General features: G+C 44.3%; 1 protein-coding gene across 1 annotated transcript in view; it reads left to right on the forward strand.

The window, feature by feature from the left end:
• Positions 1–205: 205 nt before the first annotated feature.
• The window catches only part of NFIA (nuclear factor I/A), a gene marked incomplete at both ends in the record, with an annotated part of 86,873 nt that continues 71,078 nt past the window's right edge, over positions 206–16,000 (forward strand). The window contains one exon of the mRNA XM_010082740.1: positions 206–271. Within this exon, the coding sequence (XP_010081042.1) occupies positions 206–271 (66 nt within the window). The remainder of the gene's footprint in view (positions 272–16,000) is intronic.

The following is a 16,000-nucleotide window of genomic DNA, read 5'->3' on the forward strand; positions in this document are numbered from 1 at the left end:
GTGCTGTAAACAAGATTCCCCCCCACCTCCCTTTTTTTTTTTCTAGCAAAATTATTACCTAGGCACGGGACTTTTGCATTATCATGTCCTAGTGCAACGCTCCTGTCCTTAGTTTGTACTCTCAGCCTTTTGAGGAAGTCTGGCGCCTCTGATCTATTTTCCACAGCAGACCCTGTAATTTTTGGCTGTATTTTATGTTTTTCAGATTCAAGTCAATCTGAAAGTCCCAGCCAGCCAAGTGAAGCTGATATTAAGGACCAGCCAGAAAATGGTAAGTTCTTACCTGCTGCTCCTGCTTTGGGATGTTAAAACAGCCCATACTTATAAAGATTTTTTTCCCGTGTCTAATATAAAAAGATTATTCAGAATAATTGACATGGGATAGCTACAAGTAGGTGTGTACTCTCCTCCTAGTTAAAATGCTACTATTTCACTAATCTAAGGTAGCATTTGTTTCTCCAGTCCTGGAGAGATTTATTTTTTTTCCTTTAAAAACATTTTTAATTAGGGAGATGCCATTAAAGAGCCTGCTGTATGCAACCCTTATCCTTATTCCTCCGTAGCAAAGGCTTTCACTCCCTGGGCCGTGAGTCATGACCCCCTAGGGGTGTGTGCTTCATTGCTTTCATTTTTATCTCTGTGCTTTTAACTTCATTTTGTTTATTGATGCTTTCACATGACACACTGAAGTACCCAACTTTCGGTATGTGGCCAGCCATCATTTTAGAGTGTAGGATCTCATAGTCCCGTGAAACAAAATGGTTGCTTTGAAATACATTTCTGCAGACCCATTCTCCACTGCAAAAATCTGCTAAACAAAACGGAGCAGCAACACCTCCCAGCCACGGCAGTTGCAGGGCAGGACTGCACACCTATGAACGTACCAGCTGCTCGGGCAGGTACCCTTTGCGGGGCTGATACGGGTGCTGCCGGCATTGGCTGTGTTTTTTCCTCGGCGTGCTTTAAAGGGTGTAGATACTACGAGTTAGCAGGGCAGGGAGGCTCGACTGGAGCTTGTTGCTCCTTCTCCCTGTGTTGGCAATACTGTTGTTTCAGGTGGCAGCTTATTTGGAAGTAGCAGCAGGACTGGGAATTTTGGGAACACTAATATTCTTTGAACTGGGACAGTGGTAAAGTAGAAGCAGCAGCTTCTTCTGAATGACCAGCTTGCACTGTAAAGCAGCCTGAAAAAAATCCTGCAGTAATAGGGAATTTCTGTCGGGACTGTATGTGGAGGGATAAGTATGTGTGTAAGGGAGCAGCTTCTCTTCCTTTTCGTGTTTAAGTAAGGTACACCTCAAAAATTTTTGTTGGCCATTGGCGACTTTTGTTTTACTACTTGTGTTTAGGACTTGGAAATACCATCTCCCAAAGTGAAAGTGGTTATTATTAATAGTTTTCCTTGACTTTTTTAATCCACAGCCATATATTTTTTTTTTTAAAGACCTAAATGTAGATGGGATCCAGTGTACTGGGGTCTACTGTGCATACACAGAAAAGAAAAATTTCTGTGAAGGGTTCATGTCTCTAAAACCTGTCACCATTTTGGAGATATTTAAACCCATCTCGTGGAAATATAGTATCTGTAATACAACTGTGATTGCCCTTTCACAGAGCAACTAACTGGTTTTGCCTCAGATCTTTGCAGTGCATCCCTGCGGCTGTAGGTATGTTCAGTGTGTGTTTGGGGGACTTCAGCAGCAACCAAACAAGCTGCGTTCACATCCGGACTTTGGTTCAGGGTATAAACAGCAGATAGATAGAACTGAGGGAAGAAGAAGAGGTTTAGGTACTTGAAAACTTGAAAATATGAGCATATATGGTAGGACATAGAACATAGGGCTCATTGGGCTGGTAAGATTTTGGCTTTTGGGGTTCCTGTATTTTCCTCCCATATTTCATATTTTCCTCCCAAGGTTTCATATTTTGATAGATTTTGTGCTGCTCATCTCTAAACATGCCATCTTAAAACATTTCTGTTGTTTCTGAAAGACAGTGCCTAATTTCCCTTATCAATCCAGTTTACAGAAATTCTAATTTGTAGCCAAAGGATTGCGAGGTTAAGAGAAGAACTGACTAAACTGTGATTTTTGTTCTGCCAATTCTGATATTTTTTTAGTGGGGAATGTGTTGCCTATGTTTATTAAATCATATTTTAATTTCAAATATATTAGGCAGCAAGCATGTTATTATTTCATGTTTAGATAATATTCTTTCACAGCTATTAAACCACAGTTCTTCTTACCCTGCAGCTTTTTAGTCTTAAGGAAGCCTGTTACTCAACAACCACCCCGAAAAGCAGCAGTGTCAGTGTTTAATAATGTAATATCTGTAAGAGCTTAGTGAAATGAAATATCTCTGATTTGGAGCACGAGTCTTCTTTGTCAAACAAGCTTTTAGTGAATTCTTGGAACTTTACTGGTGACCTGCAAAAGGTACTTTTTTTTTTAATAAACAGGAAAAGGATTTTTCTTTCTCTCAGTTTTACTAAAGGGTATTTTTCCCCACCGCAGCGGAAGCCTCCTAACTGATTCCGCACCTTTTGCAGTGCCCGTGTGGGAGATTTTCTTTACAAATGCCTCTAACGCAGTCTGTTGGCCCTAAAGGGGTTGCTCCCCCTGGGCGGACGCTGAGCTCATTCTCAGCACACACAGCCCCCAGCTTGCAGCGTACCCAGGGTGGAGATCAACGCAGATCTGCAGCTCTTATCTACTGAACGTGAGGATGAAAGCAAAACTGCAGGCTTTAGAAAATGAAAAACTGCACGCACAGAAACGGACACAATAAATCATATTAACTGCGTTGTTCTACACTTGCTGTAGACCCACTTCCACAGGGCCTGATCCAAATCCCTCTGGAGTCAGTGGGAATCTCGTAATTGATTTTATTGGGAGTGGGAATAAGCCCACACAGAGAGGATTTTTTTTTTTTAAATCAAAGGAAAATAGTATTGTGAATAATCATATCCCCACTGATGCTAATAGTGGAGTGACCAGATTGAGGGCAGGTTTGGGATCACTTTGCATGTGTTTCTGGAAGGCACAAAGAAGTCTATCGATTAAGTACTACCTTTTACATGCATGCATTCCTTCATTTCAAATAAATAAATCTTTAAAGGCCTTGTGAGGGTTATACAGCCTCTCTACTTGCCTGTTAATATCCTTTCTGTTCCACTCCATAAATTCTAGCGCTATTTATTATACACATATATTTTGCATACCTTGAGTAATGTAGGTTCAAAAGGGTCAACTATACAGCCCTGAAAAAGAAGGCCTCCTACTACAGATTTTGATTTATCATTTTAAATTGTATGTGTTATTTTGGAAAGCCTGTATGCCTAACCTTCATTAAAGTGAAGTTCATGGGAAAAAAATAAGCTTTTCTTTTTTAGACCCCCTCCTTTTTTCTAATGGGCTTTACAGTTGCATTTACTGGAGCAGAATCATCACAGAGAAGATGGTGACTTCTTCTGCTCTCAGTGGTGGCTTTAGTACCAACTCCAGCCTTTTCTTCAGCCTTCATTAAGCCAGAAGAGTTTTCAGGTAGTTACTTATCCAACCACTACTGCAAAAACTTACAGAAACACTAAGCATTTTATTTTTTTTTAGAGAAAGAGACATGCTGGTTATGAAAAGCAAACATGAGGTGAGACAGGGCTTGTTCATGCACAGTCCAAGGTCCAAAAGTCTTGTCCTGGACCCGAGGGGAAAGCGAACGTGTAACGGAATGGTGTACACGGTGCTGCTGTCTCTCAGGTCCGTTAGCTTGGGGAAGAGCTTCTGAGGGAGAGGAAAAAACCCCAGAATTTGCCTGTTTGTTATATGGGTGAGGAAATTTGCAGGAGGGATGATGAAAGAGACCAGCAACTTCATTTGAAAGGCAAGAGCGTGTTCTGATGTCCTGATATTTTGCTCAAATGATTTTTTTTTCTGACCAGCTGGGTGGAACACCCGTGTGGAAAATTCCCCTACTTTTGTAGTTGCCTAATGGTATGTGAAAGCTTCATTTCAGTTGGCACCGCAAAGTGATTTTGCAATTCACCCAATCAAAAAAAAAAAAAAAAAAAAGGTTATTGATTTTAAAAGCTTGTTAAATGCACTAGTTTGGTGTTGTATTTTATAAACAAACTAGCTTTCATTGAACTGAGGATGACAAGCTGGCTAGTCTGATGCAGTGAAGGGACTGCATGCCTGGGGATCAGGAACAACTGAATTCCCGGCTCAGCACTGCCATGGACTCTCTCTAGGGCTTTTATTCTCTCTTTCAGTCGTGGAAATGGCTATCGGATAGATTTTCTTTTTGTAAGTAGGATTATTTTAAACTTTTGTAGGAAAACTTTTCAGTCTGCAAAGTGGGGATATTTGTTACTCTAGCTTTCAGAGAGTCATTGAATATTAAAAGTCAAATCCTGCTCTGCTCCAGCAGGAGTTTAACTCTGGAGAAAGGCAAGGAGGGTGTAGCACAAAGTAGTTAATAATTGTGGTACAACGCTGTGTTACTGCTGTCAGTAGATGGATGTCAGACATCCACCAGGCGATGTTTGTGTTTGATGTGGTACCGCTGGCGAATTAATAACGGCAGCGTAAAGGTACACACAAAGTGTGCTGTGCGCAGCAGAAGAATGCTGTGTCATTTTCTGCAGACAACTGATGCCTCTCGAGCATGTGGTATTGTGATTTGATAACTCCAAGTTGGTAGCACACCACTTTAATGGTAGATTAGCAAATTATTTTTAAAGAAGTTGGTAAATTCTCCCACTTCAAGTGAGCAAGACAGCATTCATTATTACAGCTGATTACAAATGTGTGCCAAATTCATTGCTCAAACAATTTCTGTAGAGGGAGAGGCATTTATCTAAAAACTAAAAATGTTTAATGCCCAAACCAAATGCTTTTTAGTTTTAATGTATTCTTGCTGCTTTGAGCTGCAAGTACCTTAACAGCACTGCAGGAAATGAAAGGCACATTGTTCTTTGTAACATTAAAAAAAAAAAAAGAGAAAGAAAAAAGAAAAAACAATGATGTACCGCAACTCACAGAACTCGTTTTTCAACCCTGCAGTAATTACACTGGACTTGTAAATATCATCTGCGAATTCTTTGCTTAAGTAGGGCTGGACTTGAGTATTAAACCTTAAAAAAATGTTTAAGTATATGCTTACTTTTCCATGCCTAAAAGCATAAAGGAAGAAATTCTGGTCCTCAGGCTGCAGGGGAAAGAGAAGGCAATAGGGGGAACATATGCAAAGAGAAGTTTCCTTCTCTTCTTCTCGAGACAAGGCTGGTCATGGCAGGCGTAATACAGCTTTGGCTGCAAGGAAGGAGGGGATTATGTGCAACCTGGTAAAATGCAAAAGCAGCTTGTGGAAAGACCTCTCTGCCCTAACAGGCTGCAGAGCCCAGCCCATTTTTGTATGCTTGCTTTCTGGCCCCAAAACCTGGCACTCTTGTTCCGTGCAGTGGGGTGGCTTCAGCCAGCAGAAGCGGTGCCCGCCTGGCCCGAGGGTCAGGCACTCTTCTCGGATGCAGAGTTCACTGTTCAAACCCTCCTCTCAAGCTGAGACAAGCAGAAAACGTAACTGTACCTTGTGGCTGTCCCCACCACTCAACTACATTGTAAGTTAAATGGTAGCTGAGAGACCTCCAATTCCCTCAACAGCCAAATTTTTAACTAGTAGAAATGTCCTGCCTTCTGAGGCCATCCCTTCTTCTCTGGCCATGCCTGACCTCCCATCTCCACAACTTCTGTGACCAAACTTGATGCCAGCCAGCTTTACACTTACTCACCAAGGAGGTGCTGCAAGTTCCCCAGGACTTGAGGTGTCCAGAGGGTCTGCTATCCTTGGACAGGTCAATTAATTCCCACCTGGGAAGTGCACGGGCATGAGCCATTCTCTGAACACACAATGCTGAACCTGGTGCTGTTAGAAAGTACATCGGCTCAGATGATGAACATTCCTGAAACACCTCGTTTGCAGCAGATAACCAACCCTTGCAGAGAAAGTTTGCTATCGGTTACAGCTGCAGACAGGGCAATACAGTAATGGCAGCTTTTATTAGTGTTCTTGTTCATGGGATCATTTGCATCAGAATCTTATATATGCAAGAAGACTCTCCTCTCTTGTTTACAGAGCAACACTGAGGAGTTATCACAGCCTGAGGGACTAATCTAAAATTAACTTTGCTTCAGAAAAAGCCTTAAAAAAAAAAAAAAATCCCTTAGCATTTTCAATAAGGAATCTCATAGCTGGCACTGAAGTCAAAACTCCTGGTGATGTCAGCTTGTTTGCACCTTTGTAACTTGCCAGGACCAAATTCTGAATGGATTTGCACCCTTACGGATCACGTTGTCTGCTGGGAACAGCTATGGGGAACTTTGTCCAGGCTTGAAAGCTCTGGGCGAGCAGGGGGTCCCTGGTGGGGCCGGTCTCTTCTGCCTTCCTGCGGGTTGGACAGAATTGGCTGTTGACTCCAGCAGGACCCATCAGCTGACGAAGCTCTGATGAGGTCCAACCTGTGTTTCATCACCCCCCGAGAGAGAGTGCATGTAGGCAGTGCTGAGAGCCAGCGTTTCCCAAGGAAACAAAAGCAGATACGTCTGGTTATAAAATTAACTTATGTGTGATTTAGTCTTGCATTTTTTTCATCTTGCTTCATTACAGATAGATTCCAACAAGAACTAGAAATACAGTGTTTTAATCATAATAGTCTGAAACTTTGCAGCATTCGGCTGTACTTCCCAGCCAGCTTCATGACTGTCATAAAGAAGTGCCTGAATAATTAGGAGGGAAGACACTATTTTCCCTATATTTGTTGAGATTCGGGCTGAAAGTCAAACAATGCTGTGGACCAGATTGTGAGGCACAGTTGCACTATTTCCAGGATTTAGCGGGTCCTCTGCGAGGCTCAGGATTGAGCCTGCTTATCAGTAGCTGGCACTCTCTTGAGGGGACCCTGTGATGGCAACAGCGAAGGGTGTTGACTGTCAATCGGGCGAGATACGCGGCCGTCAGTCAGGGTCAGTTCTGCAGCCTCTGCCAGGGCCGAGCGGAGAGCCTTTCTCCTCGGTGACCTGCAGCGTTTGAGACTTGAGGATTGACAGAGGACTTCAGTTTTCACTGCTGCTAACCATTAACCTTCACCAGCAAAGCATTCCCACAAAAAATTCATCCAAGGCGAGTATGACAGGAAAAATTCAAAGCATGAAATGAATGCTTATAGCATGACAAAGCAGTGCTTGAAAGACATGAAACGTTCATTACTCTCGGAGTGGCTGAATGCTGCAAAAGAAAGGAGAAATACAAATGTGGCTAGAGTATAGATTTTTATTTCTCCATATGTGTGTACAGGAAAAAAGCAATGAACCATTCCAGTGGATAAGGTGCATAAATACAGCTGTGATTATTCTAAGTCACTTCAAAATATATTTTTATTCTGTTGCTCCGTTCCATTCCTTTCCGCGTGTATTTATCCACAAGATAACAGCAAGGGCCATCTAGAGGGCAGCTTGGAAGTGGGCTGGCCAGGAGCCCCCTCCTAAGAAGCTGGAGGCGAGTTTCCCTCCCTTGCTCTGCAGGGCCAAGGCTTTCCTTTGCACCACAGCAGTACCGGGATGCTGCCCCCTCCTCCGTCCCAGCGCCAGGCTGGGGGCTAGCAGCCGTGGCAGGGCTCTGCCCCCGTGCCAGCCTCTTCTACCTGCATCCCACCATTGGAACTTTAGCCAGTCCTCCTGGGGTCCTGGGAAGGGCAGCTGGGGCTGTGAGCAATCTCCAATTTTCACTACAACCTTTTTTTTTTTTTTATATGTCTTCTTGAGAGATTTGCTGTTTAATTAACAGGTGAGTGTTGCGTTGCATCAGAGTAATTGCTGCTGCCCGCGCAGTCCACAGGCTGAAGGATGCTTTTGAATACCACGCTTGCACACCAAGAGGCTGGGCACTTAGGGAAAAAGTTTTATTTGTGGTGTGACCATAATTTCAATTTTCTCTCTGGTAGAGAGGGAAGTTTATTAGTGGGAAGAGAATGTGATGCCAACTCGCAAAACAAAACCCCAAACCTATCTATTTGCCTTTCGATGTAAGAATTTCCTAATGCCTGTAATGTAAGACAAAAGGAAAATTTTACTTGCAGGAAAATTGCCTTCCACAATAACCAAGAAAAAAAAAATCATAAAACGCCCACACCGGAGCAGCACGATCCAAAATGTGAACTTTTTACGCCTCCCCAACCTTCTAGGTTAGGCTTCCAACCAAGTGATCTTTTATTATCAGCATGATATACCCTTGACATAATTTGGCGCAGTAAAGCTTCTTCTGCTGAACTCGTGATTTCATTTAGTAGATCTGATGAAAGTTCTGTGAACCACGGTAAAATGTGATAATTAGTAGTTTAATTCTTTTAGGGTGTGCGTATTAATTGAAAAGGCTTGAACTATAAATATAGGGCCTGCGGATAAAAGCACACTCTGAAATCAGTCGCTTATCCCAAGTATTCATTACTTCACATCTATTTAGGTAGTGTCTCTTTGCAGCAGTGCCAGTCGGCTGTTGAAGTGAGTGGGAACCCTCCACTCAGAGATAGCGACAGCAAAATCCAGGCTCTCTCAACGCTGCTCTCATGTGATCGGAAGCACTCCCTGGCCAAAATTTTGCCCTCTGTGGTCAAACCGCTGGAAGTTAAAAATATGTGCTGGGAGCTGTGCTCTGCGGAGGAGCTGGTGCAGCGCTGGCTGGCTCTTGCTGTGCGAGCTGCAGGAGACAGAAGGGGCTGAAGGCAGCGTTGCCGGCCGGCCGCAGCATCCTCCACTCCCACCCGAGGCGGCGGCAGTGTCCACCCAGAGCATCAGAGGTCCCCCACAATTCGAGTCCCAGCCCTCCTGGCGCTTTATGACAAACTATATCTCTCCTCCTACTTGCACTCTTATCCTGCACCATATTTGGGACCCTCAGCACCTAGACCTCTGCTGCGTCAGCCAGAGCTTGGTTAATTCGGCCGTGAATGTCAGCACCACCGAGAGCTGCGATAAGGGATCATGCTTTCTCGCTCGCGCTCATATGTTCTTTTGTTCTGACTTCCTGACCAATACCAATGTCTTCTGTTGACTCTAGGGCTTTCCAAATATATATATATATATATACACACACACGCTATGAAAATATATGTTGTTATTTCACACTTTCCTCTGGTTTGTGTGTGGTGCCTGGGTGAATCATACCTAGTTTTACAGGTACAAGGTGATTTTTATTCAAATGGATTCCAACCTTCCTACTCATATTTGGTTTGCACACTCAAAAAAAAAAATCTATGTATCTGCATATACTGCAGAATCATGGGTTATCAGGTGCTTTCCAAAGAGCCTTAGTTTGGTAAGTCTGAAGCTGTGTACATGAGCAAAGAGGGGCACATGGAGAGCAATGCACAGCTCCTGAAAGCTGTGTGCTGGACTGTTGCTGTTGTCAAGGGAGGGCACTTTGGTGAGACCAGGCTCCCAGAAGAATCCTCATCACTCCTACAGCTAATCAGTTGCTATTTTTTAATTGCAGATACTACTTTTTAATTGCAAAAGTTGTTAGATAGGAAATGGAAAGAAAGTTTAGGGCGACTCTCACAGAGCTGCAAGAGTAAAATCCCCTCTGAAGCCTGGCTGTAGTGTGACTGAAATGGAAAAATACCAGATCCGTTTCTTGGAAAGTGAGAAGGAGACTTTTATTTGCAATGGTTCGCAAATATTTTCCCAGGAGCGACCTAGTGAGTGTGGCAAAAGGGGCAGGAGGAAGGTGAGGCAAGCAAGCCATGCTTGTAAACATACTCCTTTAGCTCTGCCATTGTTATCTCGCACACAAAGGGCGCCGCAAGTTGTTTTCAGCAGCTTGTGTTATTCGTTTTTGCTCTTTTTTTCTCCCGTCAGTGCCGTATCTTCAGTTATAAAACTTTTTTTCTGGCTTGTGATAGGGTCCGGATAGATTTTGGCGGTGGGGTGGTAGAAAGGTGCCAGTTGATTAAATGTGCTGCTTACTATGTGCATTTCACGTCTGCTGTCTTAACATTTTTTTGTTAACCACTATTGCAACTGAAGAAAATGCTGAAGTTTGACAGTTGGGAGTTACTGCCGAGTATCTGCTGTAAACTATATCATCCCTCTGCCTTCTCCCCTTCTCCCCCTACTGCTGAAACCAAATGATTTATAAAATGCTTTCACATTCTTGAGTGAGTTCACACTATCACCTCCAGGCACTGCACTGAGGAGTCTTAGGAGTGGATGGGAAACACAGATCTGATAGCTGGTGTTTTTCTCTGAAAGAAGAAGAAGAAAAAAAAAGGCAAAAAAGGGCTGATTAAATTTAAAGGAGAAAAGTTTCCTGCTGTGCCCCAGAGTAAATCTGTAGTCAGTGAAGCACTTTAGTAAACAAGAGATGTACATGGTTATAGTGGGTTTTTATTATTGTGCACTGCCATTGTTTTCCATTTTCATAAGATTCAATTAATGTAATCATTTTAGAGTGTCTCTAATCATTACCTCCCACCCTCTCTCACTCGTACTTGAAACAAGGGGATCCGCTGCAAGCCACGTTCTGGGATGAGGAACCAGCACCTCTCTCCTCTCGCTGGCAAAAGGAGGCACAAGAAAATGACAGGGCTGCTGCTGGGGATCCGAATATTTTTTTTCTCTCTCTCTGACCTTTGCAGAACATATGGCCAGCACCCCAACCCCTGGGCTGCGGTGTGCCTGCCCATGGGCTCGCTGCCATGTCACCCCCTAGTCCACTGCCCTGCTGGGTGACAGAGGGAGGAGCGAGGTTTCGGAGGTGCAGTGTCTCCCCAGGTGAGCCAGGGCACGGCTGGCCATTTCCTACCAGCCTTTAGCCAGGAGCAAGGATGTCGACACCATCTTTCAGACCCTTTGCTGGGATTTCTTCTCCCAGGATCGTAACAGAGGAATACTTCCTATATAGCTTTTGCAACACTCACTCGCAGAGAACCTAGACCTCTGTCCCTGTTATTTCTCTGTCCCTGTTATTTTTCAACTTCCATTCCTTACTCTTAAAACCGTATCTGTAACAGAAGGCTCTTTGACAGCTGCATCCCCATCTGAAACCCCGTTGGTGTTTGGGGGTTGTCCCGACCTGACCAGCATTGCAGTGCAGACCACCTGCAATTTTCCCACATGTTATACCTCAAAGTCCTTAAAAATCAGGGAATTGGCTTTCAGGAAAATTCCAATAGCAGAATGCAGAGAGCTAGCCGTGTCCCCCACGCCGTACAGAGGGGAGCCAATTTGATCGTACAGCAGAGCATGCCCGAGCTTCAGCTGCAGGAGGAAGGGAAGAGGCGAGAAGCAGGAGAGGATGGACAGCAGCTTGATGGACTGAGGTGGCTGTGGTTTTCTGTGGGAACCCCACAGATTTTTCTGAGGGAAGGCTTAGAGCCTTGGTAGTGGTCCACAGCTCAATTTAAATCAATAATAAAAGGGGCTGGAAGGGTTGTGACAACCTGAGCAGACAGCTGAGGAATGAGGCAGCCCGGTATTAGTGAATCCAGATGTCTGTCTGTCATGGCCACAAAGGATGTGCTTGCAGTAGGACAGGGAGTCGTCCACTGTTAGAAGGAGAGAAGAGTAAAGATCATCCCATGTACAATATAAATGTAAGTTGTTATTACTACTATTGCTATGTCAGCCGTAAACTGTTCCCACGAGAACAGAGATGCAACATCATTGAAAAAGAATGTCTTACTGTGAAATGGGCAGCAGAAACACTGTGGCATTATCTGCCGGGTAATGAATTTACCTTGGTGACAGATCATTATTCCCTCCTGCAAATGAACCAGATGAAGGACAGGAACACAAGGATAACTCAGCAATACTTGTGGTTTACAGTCTCCTGAATTTAAAAAAATAAACAAACAAAAAAAGTAACCAGATAGAAATGTAAAGATAGAAAAGCCTGGCGATTCAGGAAACAATGCCTGTGGCAAGATATGCTAACATGGTATATGGACTAGGGCTTGGATGTCATCCCACCTAGCATTAGGCATTGAGATGAGGCACCAGCTATGAACATAAAATCCTCACTCTTCCTCTATAATCAGAGGAGATATTGGGTCTTCTGGGAATTCATCCATCTCTCTGTTGAACCTCAGGGAGGTTTAAAATTGAGATGTTCCAGGTTAAGGCTGTAATTGCTCTGGAGCTGAGATTCTGCTGCTAGAGGAAGTCAGCCACCCCTCTCCTGCTCATCCTGAAAAGCCAGCGCAGAGTTTGCTGTGGGAGAAAGAGTGGATCTAGCAGGGCACGCTGACTTGGTTGAATTATTTCCTCAGGGTAGAAGACCAGACAGTGTATCTACTGCCCACGTGTACTTTCTTCCCTTTCTGTTTTTCTCTTAACTTCTACAAAATGAAATTTAGATAAATTATCATTTTAGATAAGTGTTTGTGTGCTCCGTGGAAGAATGTGTCTAGGGATGGGCATACTGGCAGCAAGAATTTCCTTCTCAACTATTCCAGTGAAGTTTTGTTCTAAACTGCCCAAATGAAGCCATTATTCAAAAGTAGAAATGTTCTGTTCCATTTCTTGTTTTCATTCTTTTATGCATCTGGGGACTAAAGTGCTGTGAAAAAGAGCCCATTCTCACAGGATGTCTTGCCTAATTTTGCAGACAAGAGGTTCAGCTATTCCAATTACGATGAGATAAGAATCTGAAATGTTGGGATCACATCCATCCTGACTTGAACTCTGAGTCTTCCAAAATCCATCCATCATTATTTTTTTTCCCTTTATTTCTGTATTTCAGTAATGCAGACAAAGAAGGAACAGAGCAGAAATGGATGTTTATGCATTATAAACCATGATGGATGGGTTTCCTTTTTACCTGAGATGCTTTAGTTTAATGTAAAGGTCCCTGTGAGTGGAATTCCTTTTCCATTTTCATTCTTTCTGCCTGCTTGACTGCTGCCCATCAGCAAAAGCCCTGCTTTTCATGTAAAATCAGTCAGGGTACAAAGTCTTGTAGTTTAGATGCAGAGTACTGTTAGAACAAGCCTGATGTTCACAGGGCAGGTGAGCTAGGCTGCTAAGAATGGTTCACATATTAAGTCCTACCCCTGCAGTATCTTCAGGTTGTCCTGAAGGATGGGGCATCCGACATAGGGACTCCACCCCTCTGCCATATTTCTGCATCCCTGTGTTTCGCGCGGTGCCACACCAGAATGACTGCTAGGGACGAGAAAGAGGGTCTAGAGAGGCAAGCGTTCTACCATAGGAAGAGGACTGCATGGGCTTAGCTGACCAACCCAGATGCATCCCAGGTCCTCACCTTTATACCAAGAGTGTGTCTAAGTCGCTGGAGGCAGCCTCCTGGGGCGAGACAGCCCACCGTTGTCATCTCAGTTCTTTGAGGCACCTCCCCTGGAACCACTGTAGCTGCCACACATGGGATGAGCACAAATGAGATAAGGACAAGGAAGGTCCCTCTCCACCCCGTCTGTTTACTTTGTTAATCTCGAATCCCTCACAGTACACTCACAATTAGTGAACTCAGAGGCCCTCTTTGGGCTACAGTCTGAGCAGATTACACAGAGAAAATAAATTCAGTCCATGTTCTGGCCTGACCTGGCCTGAACCTGAGAAAGTGAATGTTCCTATCGTACCAACATGTGTCTGTAGAAGTACAGTAAACACAAATGGGGGTCACTGGCCCGCTCTGTCGTACAGTCCCAGGGCAGGAGTATAGCATTTTGGGCTGTCCGCCCAAGTACTTGTTAATAAATGTCCATTCTTAGTCTGTAAAGGAATGTAGACAGGGCATCCTGCCCTACCAAACACAATCTTAGAATAAAACAGGCTCAGCCATCATGCAGAGCTCTGCAGCTGGTCTCCACATCTAGCAGTTTTCTCCCACTGGACTTATGCTTCTAGTTTGGGACTTGGCTGGGGTAATTATCCTCTAATACACTGTGGGTTGTCCACCGCCGTCTGTAAGCACAGTTGCCTGCCTAACCCTGTGTGCATCAGTCCGTGGGAAGTCTGTGGGGCTTCCTCGTCAATACTTGGAGGAGGCAGAGACCTGGCAGAGCCTGGGCTGTGGGACACGAGAGTCTGGATCACCCACTGGAGGGGTTGTGTTGCTTCTAAGGGGCATGATGAGGGGCATCATAAGGGGCATGTTCCTTGTGGAGACTTGCTGGTGCCTTTGCTATTCTTTCCAGTCTTTCGTTTTTCTCTGGAGATGTCCTGCGTAACTCAGGTGAAGTTGGTGTGACCTTGGTGGCCACCCAGAGATTCTGTGCTTGGTGGAGGCACTTAGATCTCCACAAGCAGGCAACAAGCACAACCCCTTCAGTTCCCAGCCCTCAGTCCATAGTGCCTCTATGGAGAGGGTGACGCTGCACTGGGTGTCACTCCGCTGTTTGGACGGGAGTTGCAAGCCCATACATGTTAGATAAATGGTGTTTCTCTACAGTGCCCTTATCTGCAGCCATAAGCATCAGGTTTTGCACTCTAGGTCTTGTGCAAGCTTGGCAAGTCCCTAGACAGGCACTACTGTGCTTCCAGACCCACTCTTTCTGTCTTCTTTGCCACCACCAGCTTTGTTCCAGAGACTTGGTACCCTGCTGCCCAAGGTGGGACAGCCCAGATGCTGCTGGAGAAAAGCTCCTGAGGTTCTCCCCATCCTCCATCTCAGGGTTGCCCCGACTGAACTTCACGAGCCCGGTAATGTGGACAGTCATGGACAGACTGTACGTGTGTTGTTGTGCCATGAGTAGTGGCAAGTCGGTTCCCTCCCCAGCCACAAGGATAACTAACATGTCAACCTAGTGGCAGTCAGCCTACTTGGGACTAAAAATTATCAAAAAGTTAGGAGATTATTATTCTGTACAAAGAATAGAGGAGTAACAACCTTCTGGAGAGAAAACTCTGAGTGATAGAATGGAAAGGGCAATAGGTGAATGGAGTAACATGGTTTGCATGGGGTTTATTGTGAATTAAAGCTTGCTCACTGGTGGTGTCAGGAGAGGAGGTGTAAGAAGCAACTCTGAACGAGAGGAAAGCCTGTGGGGAAGGTGGAGCTGGCTGATCCTTGGGACTTAGCTTCCCAGCACCCTTATTTTTGTGTTGCTTTTATACTATCTAATCTTCAGCAGATATTTCTACAGCTTCCATTATCATGGTGTCCAGCCAGAGCCTTTTAAAAGTGCCTTGGTGTGAAGAGAGAGAGGTGCCAGGAAGGGAGGATGAGAGGAAACAGCTGATGAAGTCGCCGGGGTTTGTGTCCATATCACCCAGCAAAGCCAGGCAGGAAAGCTGCCCACCCTCGCCTGGTCTTACCAGCTCCTCCTGGATGCTGAGCTTTTCTAGAGAATTCTGCCACATCCACAGAATACATATTTTATTCCTATAACTATAAACTAATGTGCAAATTAAAAAGAAAAAAAAAAAAACCAGCACCTCTTTTTGTAGTCCATAGGGCTTCAGCCTCCCTGAGCTCTGCAGGGTAACCTTGGAGGGTGCACTGAGCTACCACCAGCCGAGGGAGGGTTTCGTAGATCCGAAAATAATTACAGCATCGCTGAATCGAGTTGTATAATTTCTTGGCAATATACTAATTAAAACTAGGTATTTACACACAACGCTTATTTAAACTTAAGACTTATTTAAAAGAACCTGCGTACTTATAATAACTGTATATCACGGCTTTATCGAGGACCGTGCTTTTCATGCGGATGGAATTCTCAGGCGCTGTTTGTTATTAACACAAATGAGCCCACGGCTTTATGTTCAGTACTGAATACTTCCAGGGCATCTGAATCATTCTGGTATTTCATTTCACCATCTAAAATTATTTTTTAAATACTACATTTTTTTAACGTGCTGTATTATGGCAATTAGAAATCGCTCTGTGTTTACTAGGAACAGAGAGTCCAGCAGAGCTGAGTGTTTAATGTGATGAATAGTGTTAGGAGCTAAAAGAAAAGTCAGATGCGTGTCGGCACTTATCAAAGCTG

The sequence above is a fragment of the Pterocles gutturalis genome, unplaced genomic scaffold (genome assembly GCF_000699245.1).
Source record: "Pterocles gutturalis isolate BGI_N339 unplaced genomic scaffold, ASM69924v1 scaffold2030, whole genome shotgun sequence".
Lineage (NCBI taxonomy): Eukaryota > Metazoa > Chordata > Aves > Pterocliformes > Pteroclidae > Pterocles > Pterocles gutturalis.